Raw genomic sequence first — 19,726 nt, forward strand, 5'->3', positions numbered from 1 at the left:
CAGAATTTTAAGGAGAGCTCAGAAAATCTTGTGCTTGCTCACTGCCTGGCATTAGCCCCAGGTGAGCTCCCTCTGAAAAGCCAGGTTCACATCCATCCTGGCAGCTGGAACTCAGCAGCACTTCTCAAATCTGATAAAAGGCACATCACACTGTTCTGAGGGCAATATTCAAATTGAGGGCAGCAGCCACACACTGCTGTCCTCACAGAGCAGGAATATCCTGGGAGTTCTGAATGTCACATTAGTTAATTATATTAGCTAAACCTAGCTTCCTGCATCTGTCAGCAGTTCAAAGGTAAGACAGCTGTAAAATATTAGCACTGTATTGTCGTTGTACATCCAGAAAAAAGGCAAAGAGGAAAAACCACCAAAAATCCTTCCCAGGAAAAAACCCAACCCCAGAGTTATTGGGGTTTCTTTTTTATTTTTGCCACTGATACTGACCTAGAAAAGGACAAAGAACCTGATCTGATGTTTAGATGCTAGGTAAATCTTTCTTAGCTGGCAGTCAGACAAAGGGAGATTTGAGAAGGTGATGAATGATGGAAAAGATGTAAACACAAGGTTTCGGTTTTACAGTGACTGGGTTCAAATGTGATGCTGCAGAGCACACACACACAGTCTGGGACACAACAAAAGGTCCTGTTATTTATTTCTGACTTTTCTGAACCTAAGGGCTGACAAATGGGTAAGAGAAGTTTAATGGCCAGCCCAAGATAGTTCCACTACCTGCACTAGGAGATGATATCAAAATTACTGGGAGCTACTCCAGGTCCATGAGCACAAAAAACCTGTTTTGTTCTTATAGTAATAGAATCCCAGAAAGGTTCAGGTTGGAAGGGACCTAAAAGTTCCAACCCCATACCATGGATAGGGACACCTACTAGACCAGGTTGCTCAGGGCCCCATCCAGCCTGGCCTTGAACACTTCCAGGGATGGGGCAGCCACAGCTTCTCTGGACAACCTGTTCCCAGGTCATTGCTGTGAGATTCTGTCCTTTGGCCCTGGTTACAAAGAGATCCTGCTTGTTCTGAGGGCTGAAAACACTCAGTGTGCTGATGCAAAAGAGGTAACCAATCAGGTAAGTGGTGTCCTCAGCTTGTAATTAACTGTGATGGGAAATGGGAGTTCAGGATTGTAAAAACTTCTGTCCTTCACCCTCCATTAGCATCTGCTCGCAGTGGGCAGTGCTGGGGCTTCATTACCTTTCAGAACAGTGGGCTGGATATCAGAGTTCAGGTCTATTCTTACTTTTCAGAGTCAGTTCCCTCCACTTACATTCTTCTTCCAGGAGGCAGAATTTACCTACACATGACATGAAATAAATCTCTCCAGTTTAGGCTTTCCATCACATTTCAGGGAGCAAGTGCTCCTGTGGGAGCTGTGGAAGAAAGTCAAGGCCTGCTTTATTCCTGTTGCTCCTCAAAGCAAATTTAAAGATGCAAATGGGAAATAAGCTAAACCAGGTTTGGATTTACAATGCAGATATTTATTAGGGTCTAAGTCCCTTTGAGATGACTGACAGTTTGAGATGACCACAGCACAGCTTGTACATCTACAGTGAGGTCATTTGGGCTATGCACAGATGGCTTTGACCAGAACTGCTCATTTTTGTAAAATAATGTAGACTTTATGTTACACTGTGGCAAGAGTCTGATGTGATCAGGTGTCCCACCATCACACAGAAAAAACCCCAGAGGAGTCATTTGTCATTTCTGTGACGATTTATTGGAGCACCCACTTGTTATTGTCAGCAGAGGCAACGATGATAATGATGGAGAATCTGAGCGCGACCTAGAAAAATGCATATTTGTATTTATGAGAAACATTGCTTTTGCTTCACTGCTGCCAGCCAGCCTGTCTCCCCTCAGGAGTCAGCGTAGGTCAGATGAGTGAGGAATGAGATGCTTTTGATTCATAACTCAGGATAACATTTGAGAAGTTTCTGGAATATTTTTTACACATGAGCTGCAGCTTCTCATGACAGTTTGGTTTCAGGGAATGAAACAGCAGTTACAGAGAGAGAAAATGGGAATGTGAGGGAAAGAAATATTTTGTACATGCCTTCCATTTCCTCTTTAAACTGTAATTTTCCCCTTCTTTCTCCTTTGCAGTCAAAAAATGTGAATTTAGTGGCATGTGAGAGTATAGAGATGTTACAAACACAGCATAGGCTTAGTCATACTCTTCTGGCGCACATATCTTCTTTGAATTGCACTTAACCATGTGAAGGATTTACATCCAGACAAGCAGAGGAAAGCTTCAGAATAACACAGTTTATAGGCGTTGTAAATAAAATAAACCCAGCTTCCATTTGGCAGAAGAAGGCCATTTTCAGACACATATAATGATACTAGAAACATTTATAGTGAAAGTACATTCTTGGTGTGAAAGTCTGACCATTTTTCTCACTCACATATCCTAAAAATACCACCTGGTTATTTTCATGGTTGTTTTTCATCTCTATTCCCAATTTAAGGGTCAGGATTTTTTGTGACTTGGGCAGTGCTTCAGGGTGTGCATGGAATAGTCGTGTACAGGCAGATAGCAACTTACAGGGGAAAAATTCTCCTAAGGATGGGTGTAACAGCTCAGGCAGCATGCAAAATCATAACAAGTGGATAAAATGCTTGCTGTAATCAGTGGAATGAGGAGGTTAAAGAAGCACTGAGCATGAGTGGTGTGAAGACTTGGCACAGGCTTAGTACATTAAGGGACTTGGATTCTGAGGTAGTCCTTGGTATAAATTTGGAGCTGTACTCAGTGATTTGTAATGAGAAAAAATTTGTGTTGAATATAATTCAAGTCTGATAGCAAAATGATGCTGAAGATGATTGTAGACATAGGCTAGAGCTTAGAAGCTGTCAGGGATATAGAGGTCCTGTCGCTGTCAAAGCAGATCTGAATTCCCATACGCCATTTTACCCGTCTTCTCCCACAGAAGTATTTCCACATCCTACAGGATGAGGCGTTTTGCTGTTTCTGTAACATATTTATTTGCAAGTTTTGTCCCTGCCCAGGGCTTTCTCTCCAGCACTGAAATACTCTCTGTCCAGGAGACCAGCCAGAAACCAACCAGGACCGTTCAATATTTCAGTGACTTAATGTCCGGAATCTGCAACAGCTTTTCTGCTATCTTTCAATTGTCAGGCAAGGCCATAAATGCCACCCTCTAAAAAGTGTAATTCAGAGTTTCTGTTGCAAAGCCCTCAGAGAAATGGCAATTTCATTTTCAGCATGTTGGAAGTAAATGCACAAAACCTGCTGTACACTATTCAGTCGTGATACTCAGACAATAAAATAAGCAAGCTAGGGAAATTTAGTGCAGAAGCAAAGACCTCTAGGCAACAATGTAATATAATACAGAAAAGATATAACTCAATTGGAAATAGCCAGCTGGCACTAATGGCTCATTCGTTTAGACTCATATTTCTGGGCTGTCTGGCTTTTGGTGAGATGGGAGCAAGGAAAATCACGCCTGCCTGCCAACAGCTATCAATAAAAGCGCTATAAAGCAGAGCCCTGCAGCTCAGGGGCCACTCCAAACCACCTCGATAATTGGCAATGGTTTGAGGAGATGGTCAAGAACCCAAGTTTTGTCTTCTCATCAGTTTCCTGTGGTACTGAGATTTGGACAGTGTGCCACTGCTGGTGGTGGGAATACACCACAGCTCACTACACATGGCCACAACAGAGCACTCTGCTCTGCACACAATGGAAGCCTCGTCTGTGGCAAGCCTCAACCAACTAAACTGCCTTTTAGGCTTCTTGCCAGGCCTGACAACACAGCTTGGAATGACAAGCCCAAATCCAGAGCCTTTAGATGTGCTGGAGGAAGGGTGAGAGTGGTGGGAAGCAGTAGGCACGTAGCATCTGGCTGGGAATGGGCTCTAGCACAGAATAACGTGTGAACCATCTGTCTGGGCATTGCCATTTTGGGATGGAATGCATCCTGCCTGCCTTCCTCCCTCCCCTCTGGGCCTCCTGGACACAGTGGCTGGTTTGACTCCTTGATCAGGAACACAGGTTTTGTTCCATTGTCCTACTCCACCTGCTGTGATCAAGCCCAGGCCCCATTCATATGCCTATATTATCCCTTCTTCCATTGCTTGGCCATCTGTTTTGTCATCCTTCTACCTCACTGTCTTTGCCTCAGTACCCTCCTGATGACTTTTTCCTGGATGATCCTAGTTGCAGTACATCCCTAGTCACACTTGGTACTTCTGATACTGTTACCTTGAGGAAATAATCATAATAATAGTGAAAGCAACAGCAGTAACAAGGCTGTAATTATAGAGTGCTTAGGAAAGGGTGTCTGACTGGTTTTTCTGGCAGGTATCTGTGGCACAGTGGTTGCAGCTGTACACAGGGAGCAACAGAGGAATTAAGTTGCTGAATGTCAGAGTGAATGACCCAAAGACCTTGGAAGCAAAACACAGAGAGTGACTGTATCCTATGGCACCATTTAGAAATTACTCATAAAGAACTGTACAAGATACATTAATTTTGAGTTGGAAAGGACCTTAAAGTTCATCTAGCCTAACCCCTCTGCCATGTATAGGGACACCTCCCACTATCTCAGATTGGCTCCAAGCTTTGTCTAACCTGGCCTTGGATACTTCCAGGGATGGGGTAGCCACAGCTTCTTTGGGCAACCCATGCCAGGACCTCCCCACCTTCACAGGGAGCAATTTCTTCCCAATATCCAATCTAAATCTGCTCTCTGCCCATTTGAAGCCGTTCCCCCTTGTTCTGTCACTCCATGCCCCTGCCAAAAGCCCTTCTCCAGCTTTCTTGTAGCTGCTTAGCTGCAGTGACTTCACATGTATATGCATCTGATGGGGTTTTGTCATTATTTTTTACTATTCTCCTTTACCTTTCCAAAGAGTAAACTACACCTGGAGCTGAGTTATCACAGAAGGGTTTGGGCTGGTTCTCTAAAGGTGGGTTAGCCCTGACCCTCGTTTAGAGGACTGGCTTCAGCTGGGTGTGGGAATGCTGGGTAAGGTGCCAGGTGTTTCTCCTTTCCCATCAGGAGAGAGCAGCTCCCTGATTTCTCTGATGGTGGCTGGAGGAAGATGGTCACCCATTCTGGGGGATTTTCTTTGTACTCCTGTGAGGGGAAGCTTTCAGGAATTTGCTGTGGAATTTGGAGTGCTTGAGCCTTGGTGGGAACGAGCAGATTTTCCTGTGAGCAGTCTACAAAAGGTGAGACTCGGCCTCAGTGGCTTCGTTGTACATTGTGTGGGGATATGGCGTGGCAAAGACCATATTTGCAGGACTGGGATGGGGGGGAAATGTTGCCAGAAGCTGAAAGCTCCATGAAAGCTTTTTCAAAAGTTCATGTTCTGCTGGTCTAAGCTCCCGGTAGGAAAGCAGGGCTTGAGGGCCCTTGTATGTGAGGGGGCTGAGGGGGCTCTCATGCATGAGGAGTTTGGGGTACTCCTTGTGTGTGAGGGGTTTGGGGGGGCCCTTGTGTGTGAGGGAGCCCTTGTGTGTGAGGGGTTTGGGGGGCTCTTGTGTGTGAAGGGGATTTGGGGAGCCCTCGCGCATGAGGGGGCTGAGGGGGCCCTCGTGTGTGAGGGGTTCTGGGGGCGGCCCTCACCCATGAGGCGTTTGGGAGGGTCCTTGCCCGTGAGGGGGCTGAGGGGGCTTTCGCACGTGAGGGGTTTGGAGGCCTTCATGTGTGAGGGGGGCTTGGGCCCTCGTGCCACATGCGTGTATCGGCTAGGAGGCAATCTCGATAAAACACGGTGAATTAATTATTCTCCTTGTATAGTGGGGAAGTCTTTGTCCCGTAGTTATCTACAGTGCAGTGGCCAGCAGGAAGCACTCCCAGTCAGTCGGTGAGGTCGGCTAAGCAGTGATGGAAGCAGGAAACTACCGGAGTTAGGATTGTTTAATACACCCCGCCACAGGTCCGTAGGCTTGAATACCGTATGCGAACATGCTGCAGGTAGAGGGGCCTTGTGTCTTACACAGCAAAGAAAAGAACCTGGAGGTGATCTGCCATTGAACGTGGCTTGGTTTTTTTCTTGCTTCTTGTGCTGTGAGGAAGAGGCTTTAATGTTAAAAGTGTGTTTTAGGCATGGAAAACGGAATATCAGTTTGCCAGCTGAGCTTCCACCTGTGCTGGCACACAGCTGCTCTTGATATTCAATTGGAGCACATGGGCCTTTGTTTAAATGATGTGTTTCATATTTTGGGAACTTTGAAGTATCTACAAGTCGCAGTGTGAGAGCAGCTTAGTTAAATATGCTAGTTTATTTTCACAGACTTGGAGTTAAGTGTCTTTTTCTGTTGCTCACGATCCTTCTTTATGAAAATATAGTTTATGAGGGTAATGGATTTTTGTCTCGCTGGGAATTTTACTGGATGTGTGTCAGGACATTAATGTTGATGATTTTTTTTGTATGTTCAGAACTGTCCACACCTTGATAAAAGTAACAGAGCTGTTGGAGGGGGAATTTTGTAGTTTTTAAAAGGCGCTGATTAGTCTAAGTGTTTGTAGAGCTTAAAGAAATTATGTAAACGTTCTGGTTGCTGTTGATTATTTCCATGTATTCTTGTTCATCTTGGACACACTAGAAGGAAACAAGAGTGTGAAAATCTTTCTTTGTTATCAGACTAATAGTAGTGGCTTACTCTTAATGGAAAATAGCTTTCTACATTAACTTTTGTTTTCTCACAAGTTTTTCATGGATTTATAAATGCTAAAATACTTAATTGTATTGGACTGATTATAAAAGTGTGCTGTTTTATGTGAGGTTCACCTAAAACATCTCCCTACCAGCAATGGTATGTCAGTCACTGCTATTCTGGCACCACTGTGGGGAGACTGAGCCACAATTTAGCTCTGGCTGAAGTTTTTAACTCATTTTCTCAGATGTGTATGTGACTGAGATGTGCTTATGTGGGTTTCATTGTTTGAACAAATAATTGTTTTGCCAATCAACTTGAAGTGCTGCAATGTGGCCTGTTAAAATCCTCGTGCAAGAAGCAGATGAACCATGTTGCAGTTTCCACCACTGAAGTGCTGTGGGAGTTGTGTTTCTCTCTCCATCTGATAAGTAAAAATATATTGTGGTTTGAATTATGTTTGCCTAATTTCAGCCTTGTAACTGAGAAGAATCTGATATTGTTAAATGATTCATAGACTGCAAAAGAATGAAGATAAGCTATTTGTTAAAAGTGAATGTTAAGCTGTAATTGTGAAGTTTTCACATGTTGGGGGGGAATAGGGGAGGGGAAAGTGATGTTGGGGATTGTATCCCTTCCCTTTTCTGATTTAATTTCAAATGTTTTGTTTGATAAGAGTCTTGAAATACCAAATGAAAAAATATAGTACTGGGTTTTTTTTAATTGAATTGATTAGTTAACTGTTCTAATCTTGTTCTAACAAACGCAAAGAAACTAAAAATGTTATTAGAATAGTTGTGATGTCCTTGTACTGGAGATTATCGTGTGCTGTGGAAGTGTGTGAGGAAAAAGGGGCATTTGAATATGAGCTGAGTTTGTACCAGCAAAGGATGTAGTTATGTAATGCTTGATTTTGCTGGGGTTTTTAATGAATTTATCTGTTTCCATGAAAGATAGCTTTGTGGAAAATACAATGAATAACTGTGTTTTTAGTCTCTACTGACAATTAGCCTGTTGATTTGTATTGTGAAGGGAGAGGTATCAAACCTGGGGAATCAGAACCTGGTCTCCCAAACTTGAACCACGAGTGGTCTCTCTGTGTATTTCTCAGTATGTAACTCTATATAAGCGCTGTTACTGTTGGAGAAAGCCTCAGAAAAAGTCTTTGGAATGTATTTTAACTTTACAATCAGTAAAGATTTTCAGTACAGCATCTCTAAGTCCTGTTTCCCAGGGTGAAACAGTTTAAGTGCAGCAGTTTTTGTTTGGTATAAAATTTTCTGAAGGGGCAGGTTGGCCTGAGCCCCCAGGTGGTGCAGCCTGTGCCTTTCCTTTACAACCTTCTCTGGGTTTGGTCAGCTAAAGGAAAAATAGGAGGGCAGAAACTGTTCACCTTTTCCCCTTTTTCATTCTTTTAAATGTTCTTTGTTGACCAGAGAACATATTTGTGTGACTATAAATGGGTTTTAGAAGGGAAAAGTTTCTGGGAGCTTTACAGACTAGGAAGAAAATACTAGGGGGAAAAAACCCAAAAAACAGCTGAAAACTATTACACAAAACCCAAACCCCAGAGGGTTTGCAGCCAGTGGTTCTAGACAGATCAGAGCACAAAGTCCTCTTGTTCTGGGGCTGCAGCCCTTAGAATCAGGTGAAGGGTGGGAACATGGGAACCCTCTGAGTATAAATAAATACATATGTTCTTTAAATTCTAAAATTTGGAATAAGGGATGGGTAGTTTTTTGCCAATAGAGGAGTATTTGCAAAAAAGAAAATCTTGTGGTATATTATTGTTGTTTTCTATGAAATACTGATGGTTTGCTGCACTCTAGTGGTGTTCAGTAGAAGTCTTGTGCAAGTCTCTGAGTTCTGCTCAGAGAAAGCTGAGAGGTTATTTCTGTCTGACCTCACAAATGTTCAACCAGCTCTTGTAAGCTGTATTTTAGTGTTTTTCTTGTAGCACTGGAGATAGCAATAGAAACAGGTACTTTCAGATGCTCCTTGTGTTATTCTCTGCATGTTCAGGGTGACTGGGTGAGGAGGGATTGGGGATTCTGTCCTTACTGCTAGTTCTGACTCAGATTAATACTCATTGTTATCAGCTCGGTCCTTCTGATTAGTACCAGTGGCTTTTCATTGTACAGCTTAGACTGTCGGTGCATGATAAAAAGGCAGGGACTGACTCAGTTCTTTGCATAATTTCAAGGGATGGTCCTTTAGGGGTGTGGGATTGATATTTCTTTAGATCTCTTGCCCTTCAGCCTGATATTGTGCAGCTTGGAGCTAAGGCAACATCACATGGAGAAGGGAGGACTGGGTGCAGCTTGTGTCATTACCGGGGATGAACAGCTGGAAAGATTCTACCAGCAGCTCCCCAACTGAAGCCACAGGGCTTCTGCAGATACAGCAGATGTTTCTGGGTACCTTGAAAAAGAGCAGGCTGTCTCCAAGGTAGCTTTCCTTATGTCCTCTCCAGAACATAGGTTAATGTTGGAGCAAATGTTGTCATTCACATCATCATTTGGGGTGCGTGCAGTGTGAGCTGCAGAGCGAGGTTAGTGGAGAAGGGTCCAGAGCTGCAGAAGGGCCCCCAGGCTTTCTAAAGCTCTCCTCAGAGAAGGGTCGGAGTGCAGGCGCGCCCAGGCTTTGTGTCCAAGGGCTTAAGCAGGTAGTTGAAGCTTTACCCTGCAGGATTAAGGATGGTGAGCCACATTTATATATATAAAACAGAAAATTGTTTATTATGATAAAAAACAGATTAAAATACCTTAATCAAAATGATTCTGTGTGCAGTGAGGGTAGCTAGAACTGCTAGTATAGTGCACTGCTTCTGAAGGGATAGTTAAGCAATGATTTTAAAGCTAGTAAATAGAGATGAATATTGCTTGTCCATTCCAGCTGCTGTGGGCCTATCCTATCCTATTCCTCAGCCTTGAGAAATAACCTCGAGGGGAGATCCCACTCAAGGCAAGGGATCTCCACAAGCTCTGGGAAAGGAATGTGTTAGGAGACCCCACCATTTTACTCATGATGTAATTCTGATATTTCCTTCTGGGTTTCATGAAGTGAGAGGGTGTTGTGGGCACCACAGGAGTTTCAGACAGGTTTGTAGCACTTCTGCAGGCCTTCACATGCACTTTTTTTTTACTTTAATCCTGTTATTCTGACAGCTCCCTTGGAGTCCTATGGACATAACAACACTTGTTTGAAATTATATGACAAAGGGGAGAAGATAATCCTCATGGTCAGCCAGATGCTGGAACAATAGAAGCAGAGGAAACACTAGTTAATTAATTTGGTTGAAATATTTATTTGTGTTTATTTGCTCTTGTAAATTTATTTTTAATTTAATTATAAGGGAGCAAGGTGACAGCTGAGCTCAGCTTTAGGCTTAAGCTCAGCAACAGTGGACCTCACATGATGATCACTTGGGTATTGATTTAGTCAATAGACAGGGGAGGTGTTGGATTTATTTAAAAAAAAAATCAAAACAAAACAACAAAACCACCACAACTTAATTTCACCAGAAATGATGTTGATTTGGTGGAGCAGATCCAGAAAGCTGGAGAGAAAAGGGAGTCAGTTATTTTTGAAAGTAAACGGGTGCCCTCACTAGATGTTCAGTGCTCCGGAAATATCCTGTTGGTTCGATGGGATCAATGGGCTCAGGCCTGTGGTGCAGCGTGAGCGAGTTTCCTGTCTGGGGTGGTTGTGTGGCTGCATGTCCTTGTTGGGGCTGTGACTGTAGCAGCTGAAGCAATGAGTTGTGGGTTCAGTGGCAGCTCTGCACCACTGTTACTTCTCACACCCTTCCAGTACATCAGAATGTGTTTTCTCATAGCTCACCTAACTCCCTTTAGCTGCAGAGGCCCAAGTAACTCCCCCCATGCTCGGTAGGCTCCTAGATGTATCATCCTCTCCTGATGGCAGAGGTGGGAAGCGGAGCAGGACTGTGCCTATGGCTGCTGCCACAGCTGAGGACAGGGCTAGGCCTGGCAAGACAAGCCAGCTCTGTGTGTAGGGGACTGGAAAACGCAGCAAAGGCTGAGGATACAGCTGCTCTTGCTGGCGTTGTCACTGCACTGACAAGACTCGCAGCCAGTGACCTCTTTACCAGATATTTTGAGACCTGACAACTGTTGTAGCTTCAGGCGGTTCTCAAATGCTGCTTCTCGTGCCAAGCACTTGCAGCAATTGCAGAGTCAGACCTAGGATATGGTGAATGTTTTAAGGTACGGGTGAAGCCATTTGGGTTTATTTCCTTATGGAAATGTCCTGGATTTGGAAGTTGCCCACTATCAAAGGCCTGAAGTTACAGGCTGTAGTCTGTGGAATATATGGCTTTATAGCTACAAAATCCACTGATTATCTGTGGCATGATCTGTCAGCAGAGAATTCATTCTGTGTTTTCCAGCTCACTGAATTCTGCATCATGAATCCATGTGTTCTAGGAAGCCCCCACAGGATGTTCCAGCACTTGTAGTGCAGTTTTATGGAATGTTAAGTAAAAACATAAAGTCATCTATGGAAGGAGACAGCTACCACCCTTTGGTGGTACCTACCACTAAGGTCATCAGGGGTGATGGAATTTAGTAACATGATTATTAAATAGTGGGGCTCTCTGCTGGTCACAGAGCCCCACTGGCATCTTCCAGGGTTTGCTGGGAAGAGAGGCAGGATGTAACAGGCTCTGATAATAAAACCAGTTGTTGAGCTGTGTTACATTTAGACTAGAGAAAATCTTAGTTGATTCTGGTTCATATAATTTGTAGACAGAAATAAAAAAAAAGAAAGCTTTTTGCTTCTCAAGGTGGAAAGAAAAAGTAACTAAGTACTTGAATTATTGCTGCTACTTGTGAGGGCATATTAAAAACAAAGTCAGTCCCTGGATTTAATGAATTGTTTGTTAAAAAAAAAAAAGAATGTGACTCTAGGAAAGATATTCACTTAAGGCATTAAGGAGAAGTGTCTAGTGTCTTTCAGCAAAATAGTGTTTCTGTTTGGGAGTACTGACATTGTTGGGTGAAACTGAGCAGGTTGTGATTTGAAAACATAGAAAAACCATTGCTAGCCTACCTCTGTTGTGTCTCCCTTTCCCCAGCACAGGCAGTGATGCTCACCTGGGCACGTGCATCTCTGTAATTCCCCACTAGCTACCCCCATCTGGTTTTCCCCTCTTGTCCTCGGGCCAGGAGGAGAGTGCTGTGCTGGAGGGGCGTGCAGTTTCTTTTAAGGTGGGGTTGTTGGCTTGTTGTCTGTGGGTTTGAGTTGGATTTGTTTGATTCTTGGACTTGTTTACACAGAGTCACCTGTCATTGCAAAAGGAGGAGGAAGATAGGAAAGAGCAACTTTTGGCTTAGGTCGTGTCCTTGAGGTGTGGCTGTGGCTGTGACAAGCAAGCAAGCTGGGCACAGAGGAACTGTGACTCTGGTGGCACCACTGAGGTCCCTGAGTGGGCACCGTCCCTCATCCCGCCGGGCCAGCAGTAAAAGCGAGTGAGCCACCGTTGCTACATTTAACACTTGTACATTTTTATTTAGTTAAATCAGCCATTGTACACATTGCAGCTATGTATTGTTAGTGTTGTATCTTTTTAATTTTTAACTAATACATGCCCTCATAGATATATTCAATTAGTGTTATCACCATGGGAACAAGATGCTGATTCGTCAACTTAAAATTCACTTCTTCTCACAGTATTCAAGTTCTCTGATAACACAGCAAAAAATCAAAATAAGAGGTGAATAACCATTATGCTGTTACACAGAACATCATCTGCACCGCAAATAACACAACAGAAATGCATTTCTTGAGAGCCCCATCCTTGAAGACCCTCCTGTGCTGTCTCGGACAGTCAGGAAGCCACGATGCGCTGTGAGATGTTTCATCAGGGGTCTCATTCGATTTGGCTGCCAAAACACTTTTTTCTTTAAGTTTCTTTTCCTGCCTGCCCAAAAAGTGTCAGCACGGCACCTCATGGTTCTGCCCACAGGAAGCCAGAACTCCAGAGGTGTTTCCATGCTTTTGGCATTATTACCTTAATGAGGAAGTGCCCTTGTTCTGAGCACTGAGTGAGTTGTTAAAAAAAAACAAAACCAAAGAACCCTATAATTGTAGAAGGCCCGATAAGCTTGGACAAAGGATTGCTCCTAGAAGAGAGGGTTGGTTTTACTCTGGTGCTGAGTCTACTATTAAAAAAACGAGATAGCTGTTTAAAAGCATTAAGTTGGTGTGTTTGTGTGTATGTGTGTTATGCTAAAACCCTACAGAGCTTCCTCCATTAAATATTAAGGTATAGAACAACCAAAACATCAGATCCCTATGTTCCCCTTGTGGAAAATAAAAGTGCAGACATGCTAATGTGGTTTTCAGAGGGTCGATTTAGAAATATATATATATATAATATAGTTACATAACAAAATATGAACAGAAACTGGCTGCCAAGGATTGTGAGCACTTGTTCTTTAAAAAACATTTGATCAGAAGATAAAAACTGCTCGCTCAGTGCTAAGAGGGCCAAGAAGCTGACATGGTTCTAGGAGGGTTTGGTTTTGACCTTCAAATGCCACATGCGTGTATCAGCTAAGAGGCAATCTCGATAAAACACGGTGAATTAATTATTCTCCTTGTATAGTGGGGAAGTCTTTGTCCCGTAGTTATCTACAGTGCAGTGGCCAGCAGGAAGCACTCCCAGTCAGTCGGTGAGGTCGGCTAAGCAGTGATGGAAACAGGAAACTACCGGAGTTAGGATTGTTTAATACACCCCGCCACAGGTCCGGATCTATAGGCTTGAATACCGTATGCGAACATGCCGCAGGTAGAGCTGCTAGCAACTTGGGTACCTAGTGGGGAAGTTATTCTTTCTTTTTCTTTTAGAAACATTGCAGTGGCTGTGTGAAGGTGTGTGCACAATTTGTGGCCACAGTCAGCTGTGATTCATACGAACAGCTGCCTTTTGCCTGACTCGCACAGCCTTTGCCTAGACCGGAGCTCTAAACAGTAACTCGCAGTACTCGGTAGCTCTGCAGCGCTTCCTCCTGGCTCAGTCAGCGGCTGTGGGCCGGGCGGTGCCGTTCCGTCATCTGTCGCCGTTCCGCAGGGTCACTGCACCTCGTAAGCCACGATGCCAACAGGCAGTGAGTACTCTGCGGTCTCGTGAGTTCAAATACTCTGCTATTTACAGTTACACGTCAACTCCTTTGTACGGTGCATGTACACAGTCAGTGGAAGAGGCCTGTTGATGAAGTCTGCTTGGCAAGGGCTGTGTCAGTAAGCGAGCGCCAGAGCAAAGGGACAGGGACAAGTGGCGATACTGACAGGGTGCCAGCATGGCGGATAAATCATCCTGCCTGAAGGATGCCATCTTTGGTCACAAATTAGCTTACAGGGTGAAAAATCATAACAGCACAAAATGCAACTCGGGATGGGGAGAAATGAATTCACTGCAGCTGCACAGGTAGGAGCGGCAGTGACGACTCTGCTACCCAGGGACGGTGACGGCTGCGTGTGGGAGGGGTCATGTGTCGCTGTGCAGGGGCGGCAGCTTCTCACTTGGCCTCCTGTGTCCAGTTCTCTTGGCAGAAGTGCCTAAGAAGCTGCTGGAGGTCGTGCTGGAGGTCATCCCTGGGGAGCGCTTCTGGGGTGTCTTCCAGCTCTTCTATGTGAACATGTTTTCCATAGCGGTCCTTCATCACAGTCCTCTTCTGTGTGCTGGCTTTACTTAGTATTGTCCTGGAACAAAAAGAAAAAAGAGAGACCCAACTTAGAAAGGCCACAGTTCTGGATGTCTGAGAGAATTGTGGTTTTCAGGCTTTTCCAAGGCAGAATTACACATGCTGGAGAGAAGGCACAGCAAGGTGTAAGTATGATGCAATAGCCAACTCCTATGGATTTTTACCCTTTTTATTTTATGTATTCTCTGTACTCTTTACACATTTGTTTGTAGCCTATTATTATAACCTAGCTTTGGTATTTTCTTAGGCAGCAAGACAAAACAAATCCAGGACCCCTATGCTATCTTGGTATTCCTTAGAAACCAAGGTTGAAATCAGATCTTTGAGACATATTTTTATCAACAGAGCTGAGTCCTTATCCAAGGAGGGGTGGATTTAGAAGGTACTAGAGATGGGGCATGACTTCACTGGGTGTGCTTTTAGCTGGGGACTCTCGTCAGGTATGATAATTTGCAAAATCAAGAAAAATTTTACATGTATCACACAGGGTGTGCATCCTCAGTGTTTTCCAGCTGAGGATCCCTATATAAAGGTACCCCTTTTACTACCCTGTATCTGCCTCTTTTTCTAGAACCACACAGAAAGGCATAAAAGTGCTTGGAGAATGGATGATGGATGCAGAGTGGAGGATGGATGCATGGAGAATAAAGGATGGATATATGGAGCGTGGATGACAATTGGAAAAAGGGTGATAAATGAAAGGAGACTGAAGAATGATGATGGGAGAGTGAGTGCATGGGGAATGGATGAGCAATGAATGCACAGATGGATGAATTAAAATTAAATTAAATTTTCTAATTAAGCAAATCAATAAAGACTGTACAGGTGTTTTTCCAGGTGTGCATCCTCAGCATTTTCTAGCTGAGGGGAAGTGCACCTAAGGATACTTACATAAAGAGACCCCTGTTTACCACCCTGTGTCTGCCTCTTATTTCTAGAACCAGAGAGAAAGGCGTCACGGTGCATGGATGGGTGGGTGGGTGGACAGTTGGATGATTATTGGAGAGTGGTTGATGATTGGATGATGGAGGCTGGATCGAGGGAGAGTTGATGATGAACGTATGAGGAACGGTTGTATGGAGAGCTGGATGATGATAGGATGGAGGAATGGAGGTTTGGATGATGATTGAAAGGATGGATGGAGAGTGGAGGATGAATGAATGAGGAAGGGAGGGTGGATGTAGGGTGGATGGATGGAGAGTGGACGATAAATGTAAGGAGAGAATACTGCCAGTAGCGCTAAGTGGGTGTGAATACCACTAAGTGAGGGTGCATCCTGTGAACACTGCAAACACCACGAAGTAAGCACAAACACCGCTGAGTGAGCGCGAATAGTGCTAAAACACCGAAAGTCGCGAATACCGCGGAACCCGCGCATGCCGCTAAGTGATCGCGAAACGCTAAGTGATCGCGAAACGTCAGGGCGAGTACCGCTAAAAACACTAAACCTGCTAATACTGCTAAGTGAGCGTGAAAAACCGTGCATAGGGCTCAAGCAGCTAAGTGAGTGCAAATACCGTGGAACCCCCAAAGACTGCTAAAAAGAGAGCGAAAAGCTGGGCAATACTGCTAAAGCCGTAAATAGTGCTAAACCTGTGAAAAATCGTGAATACCGTTAATCCAGCAAATACTGCTAAGTGAGCACAAAAAAAACCCGCAAACGCCACTAAGTGACCATGGATAGCGCTAAAAAATCCACTAAACCCGCAAATACCGCTGAGTGAGCAGGAAAACTGCAAATATCTCTAGAAGTGTGAATACCGCCAAGAGACTGTGAAAACAGCAAATACCGCTAAAACCGCTAAACCAGCTAACAGCGCTAAGTGAGCAAAAACCCCGCAGAACCCGCGAATGCCGCTGAGCGCAAAAACATCAAATACCGCTAAACCCCGCTAATACCGCTAAGTGAGCCAAAAACCCCGCAGAGCCCGCGAATGCCGCTGAGCGCAAAAAACAGCAAATACCGCTAAACCCGCTAAGCGAGCAAAAAAACCCCACAGAACCCGCGAATGCCGCTGAGAGCAAAACCAGCAAATACCGCTAAAACCACTAAACCCGCTAATATCGCTGAGTAAAAAAACCTCGCATAACCCGCGAATGCCGCTGAGAGCAAAAAAATACCACTAAACCCGCTAATACCGCTAAGTGAGCAAAAAAACCCCGCAGAGCCCGCGAATGCCACTGAGAGCAAAAACGGCAAATACCGCTAAAACCGCTAAACCCGCTAATACCGCTAAGCGAGCAAAAACCCCGCAGAACCCGCGAATGCCACTGAGAGCAAAAAATAACGCTAAACCCGCTAATACCGCTGAGTAAAAAAAAACAACCTCGCAGAACCCGCGAATGCCGCTGAGAACAAAACCAGCAAATGCCACTAAAATCGCTAAGTGAGCACGAGTACTCCAAAAAAAGTTACACACAAAAACCATAAATAACACAGTGATTGTGAAAACAGCAAATACCGCTAAAACTGCTAAACCCGCTAATACTAAGTGAGTGCAAAAAAAACCCGTGAATGCCGTTAAGTGAGCACAAAAAAAACCCCAGCAAATACCGCTAAAACCGCTATGTGAGCGCGAATACCGCCAAAAAAAATTTACACACAAAAAAAACCACAAATAACGACTGAGCAAAAAAACCCAAAACCCGCAGAACCCACGAATGCCGCTAAGTGAGCGCGAACCCAGCAATTACCGCTAAAACCGCTAAGTGAGCGCAAATACCACAAAAAAACCCACAAAAAACTTACACACAAAACCCCACAAATAACACAGTGACTGTGAAAACAGCAAATACCGCTAAAACCGCGAATGCTGCTAGGTGAGCTCTCTAATAACGGTAAAAGCCCGACTACCGCTAAATGAGCATGAAAACATCAACTACCATGAAAACTGCTATGTGAGCACAAAAAAATCTCTAATACCGCTAAAACATCGAAACTCGCAAATACTGTGAAGTGACTGTGTGAATACAGCGGGGAAAAAAACCCGCAGAACCCGCGAATACCACCGAGAGCGAAAAACTGCGGAATACTGCTAAATCCAGGAAAACTGCTAAGTGAGCGTGAATGGCACTAAGGGGTGCACCATAGCACTAAGGGTGCGATATTACCGCGAAAGGGAGTGCAAATGGTGCTGAGTGCAAATGGTGCGAGGGGGAGGGAAGTGTCCCAGTCACCCACTCATCCTGCATCACACCGTCAGCACTCATCTATCTATTTACTCGCCATCATCCAGTCATTGATCTGTTCTCTAGCACCCAGCCATTGTTCCTTCATCTTTATTTTCCATCTTTCATTCATCTCATCCATCAATTCATTCATCTCATTCTTCAGTCATTCCTCATCCATCTCTTCATTCATTCTCCATCATCCACTCCTTTATCATCAACCACTCATTTAATCATTCCTCGTCATTCATCCATTCTCCAGCCATTGACCTGTTGGTCTATCATCCCTCCATTTATTCATCATCTGTTCATTCCTTAGCATCTAGCCAGTCATTCAGCATCCAGCCATTAATTCTCCATTATCCATTCATTCAGCCCTTCATTCATCACCAGCATCCCAACATTCATCATCCATTCTCTGTCATTCATTCATCCTATGCAGTCGTTCATGCCTTCAGTCATCCATCATCCACTCAATCCCTCCCTTCATTCATTCTCCATCACCCACTCATTCATCCCTTTCTCCACTCTCCAGTCATTCATTCATCCCACCCATTCCTTCATGCATTCATTTAGTCTCTATCATTCATTGTCCATTCATGCAGCCCTTAATGAAGAGGCTTTATCATCCAGATGATTCTTTATCATCCAGTCATTCCTCATCCATTGATACATTCATCCTATGCATCCCTTTGTCCATCATCCATCCATTTATTCATTCTCCACCCATCACCTATTTATCTGTCATCCTCCATTTATTTATTCATCATCTGTTCGTTCCTGGTCATCCTCATCCAGTCATTCATCCAGCCATTAATTCTCCATCACCCATCTGTTAATCACCATCATTCATCCATCCATCATTCTCCATTGTAGCAATGATATTTTATGAAAAATCCTTTGCTAGTATTTTTCTCCTGAGAAGCTTCAGGAAGGAAATGTCAACAATTAACTATCTGCTGCTGTGGAATGAAACAGGTGCATCTGTGATTGGTGCATGCTGGTTGTTTCTAATTAATGGCCAATCACAGTCAGCTGGCTCAGACTCTCAGAGAGTCAGGAGTCCTGTTATTCAAGGACTCCTGATGAATCCTGTTGTCTGTTCTTTTAGTATAGTTTTAATGTATCATTTTAATTTAATATATATCATAATATAATAAACCAGCCTTCTGAAACATGGAGTCAAGATTCTCATCTCCACACATAGGATATCCAGCACACTCCATCATCCATTATCCAATATCACCTATTTGTCAATCAACTCTTCATCATCCATTCATTCCCCATTGTCCATTTATTCATCATCCCATAACTCATTCATCATCTATTTATTCCCTATTATCCAGTCATTCACCATACATCCATTAATTCTCCTATATTCATCATCCCTTCATTCATTCCCCACCAGCCATCCATTCATTCTCCATTCAATTAGAACTATGCTACTTTGCTAAACTTGTAAAACTGTAGAAAATAAATACCAGCCTTTGTATTAACTCCCGTACCAATGTTGTGTGGAAAGTGTTTTATTTCCGTGTTCTGTACGCTATCACCGCTGCCAGGTTAGTCATTGCTTTAGTACCACTGCAACTAAAGCTTAGCAAGGCACTCACTGCAATCCACTCCTCTGACTGTGTTAATTCGTTTGCAGTAACACTTCATCACCTTGCCAAGACAAACCTTTTAATTACTGATCCATCGTCTTTCTTGATTTCTTTCTCTACCAAAGCAGGGACTTGCACTGTCATGTGGTGACCTGTATAGCTCAAAGCCTCCAATGAAAACACAAACTTCAAATTACAACACACCCAAAACACCTGGAGCTCTTCCTACCTTAGTCCTTCATATTCACACAATCCAATGCTGAAAAAATGCTGAACAGGCACCTGTAAGAAGCAACTGCATCCTTTCAAGCATCCCTCCCTCCTGCAGACACATGGCATACAGTGTCTCCTAGGGGGCAGTTTCATTTCAGCAATGATTGTAGCAAAGCATGGTGCAGTAGTGGCTCCAGACTTGTGGATTTACAGAGACAGTAGCTGGGTGCTAAGTGCTCCTTCCCAAGCCGTCTCTGAACTTTTACCAGACAGTTCTTGGCCCTTGTTTGGCCTCTGTGAGAAAAAGGGGACCAGGCTGCTGGTCACAAAACCCAAAATGCATATCCACGTCACCTATTGCTGCACAGCTT

The 19,726-nt window shown here is 44.0% G+C and overlaps 1 protein-coding gene and 1 long non-coding RNA gene across 51 annotated transcripts in view; one reads left to right on the forward strand and one right to left on the reverse strand.

Moving 5' to 3' along the window:
• Positions 1 to 4,555: 4,555 nt before the first annotated feature.
• On the forward strand, positions 4,556 to 12,580 carry LOC135298497 (uncharacterized). The gene is made up of 2 exons (XR_010360514.1): positions 4,556 to 5,209; positions 11,941 to 12,580. It is a non-coding gene; the product is annotated as an uncharacterized LOC135298497 (long non-coding RNA).
• ANK2 (ankyrin 2) overlaps positions 12,148 to 19,726 on the reverse strand; it is a 277,110-nt gene continuing 269,531 nt past the window's right edge. For 49 of the 50 annotated variants that reach the window (XM_064416065.1, XM_064416074.1, XM_064416072.1 and 46 more), the window contains one exon: positions 12,148 to 14,368. In XM_064416065.1, coding sequence (XP_064272135.1) covers positions 14,354 to 14,368 — 15 coding nt within the window. In that variant the 3' untranslated portion in view covers positions 12,148 to 14,353. Of the gene's footprint in view, positions 14,369 to 19,218; positions 19,311 to 19,726 lie in introns of all 50 variants that reach the window. The other variant, XM_064416103.1, reaches the window with a different exon arrangement.

The sequence above is a fragment of the Passer domesticus genome, chromosome 4 (genome assembly GCF_036417665.1).
Source record: "Passer domesticus isolate bPasDom1 chromosome 4, bPasDom1.hap1, whole genome shotgun sequence".
NCBI lineage: Eukaryota > Metazoa > Chordata > Aves > Passeriformes > Passeridae > Passer > Passer domesticus.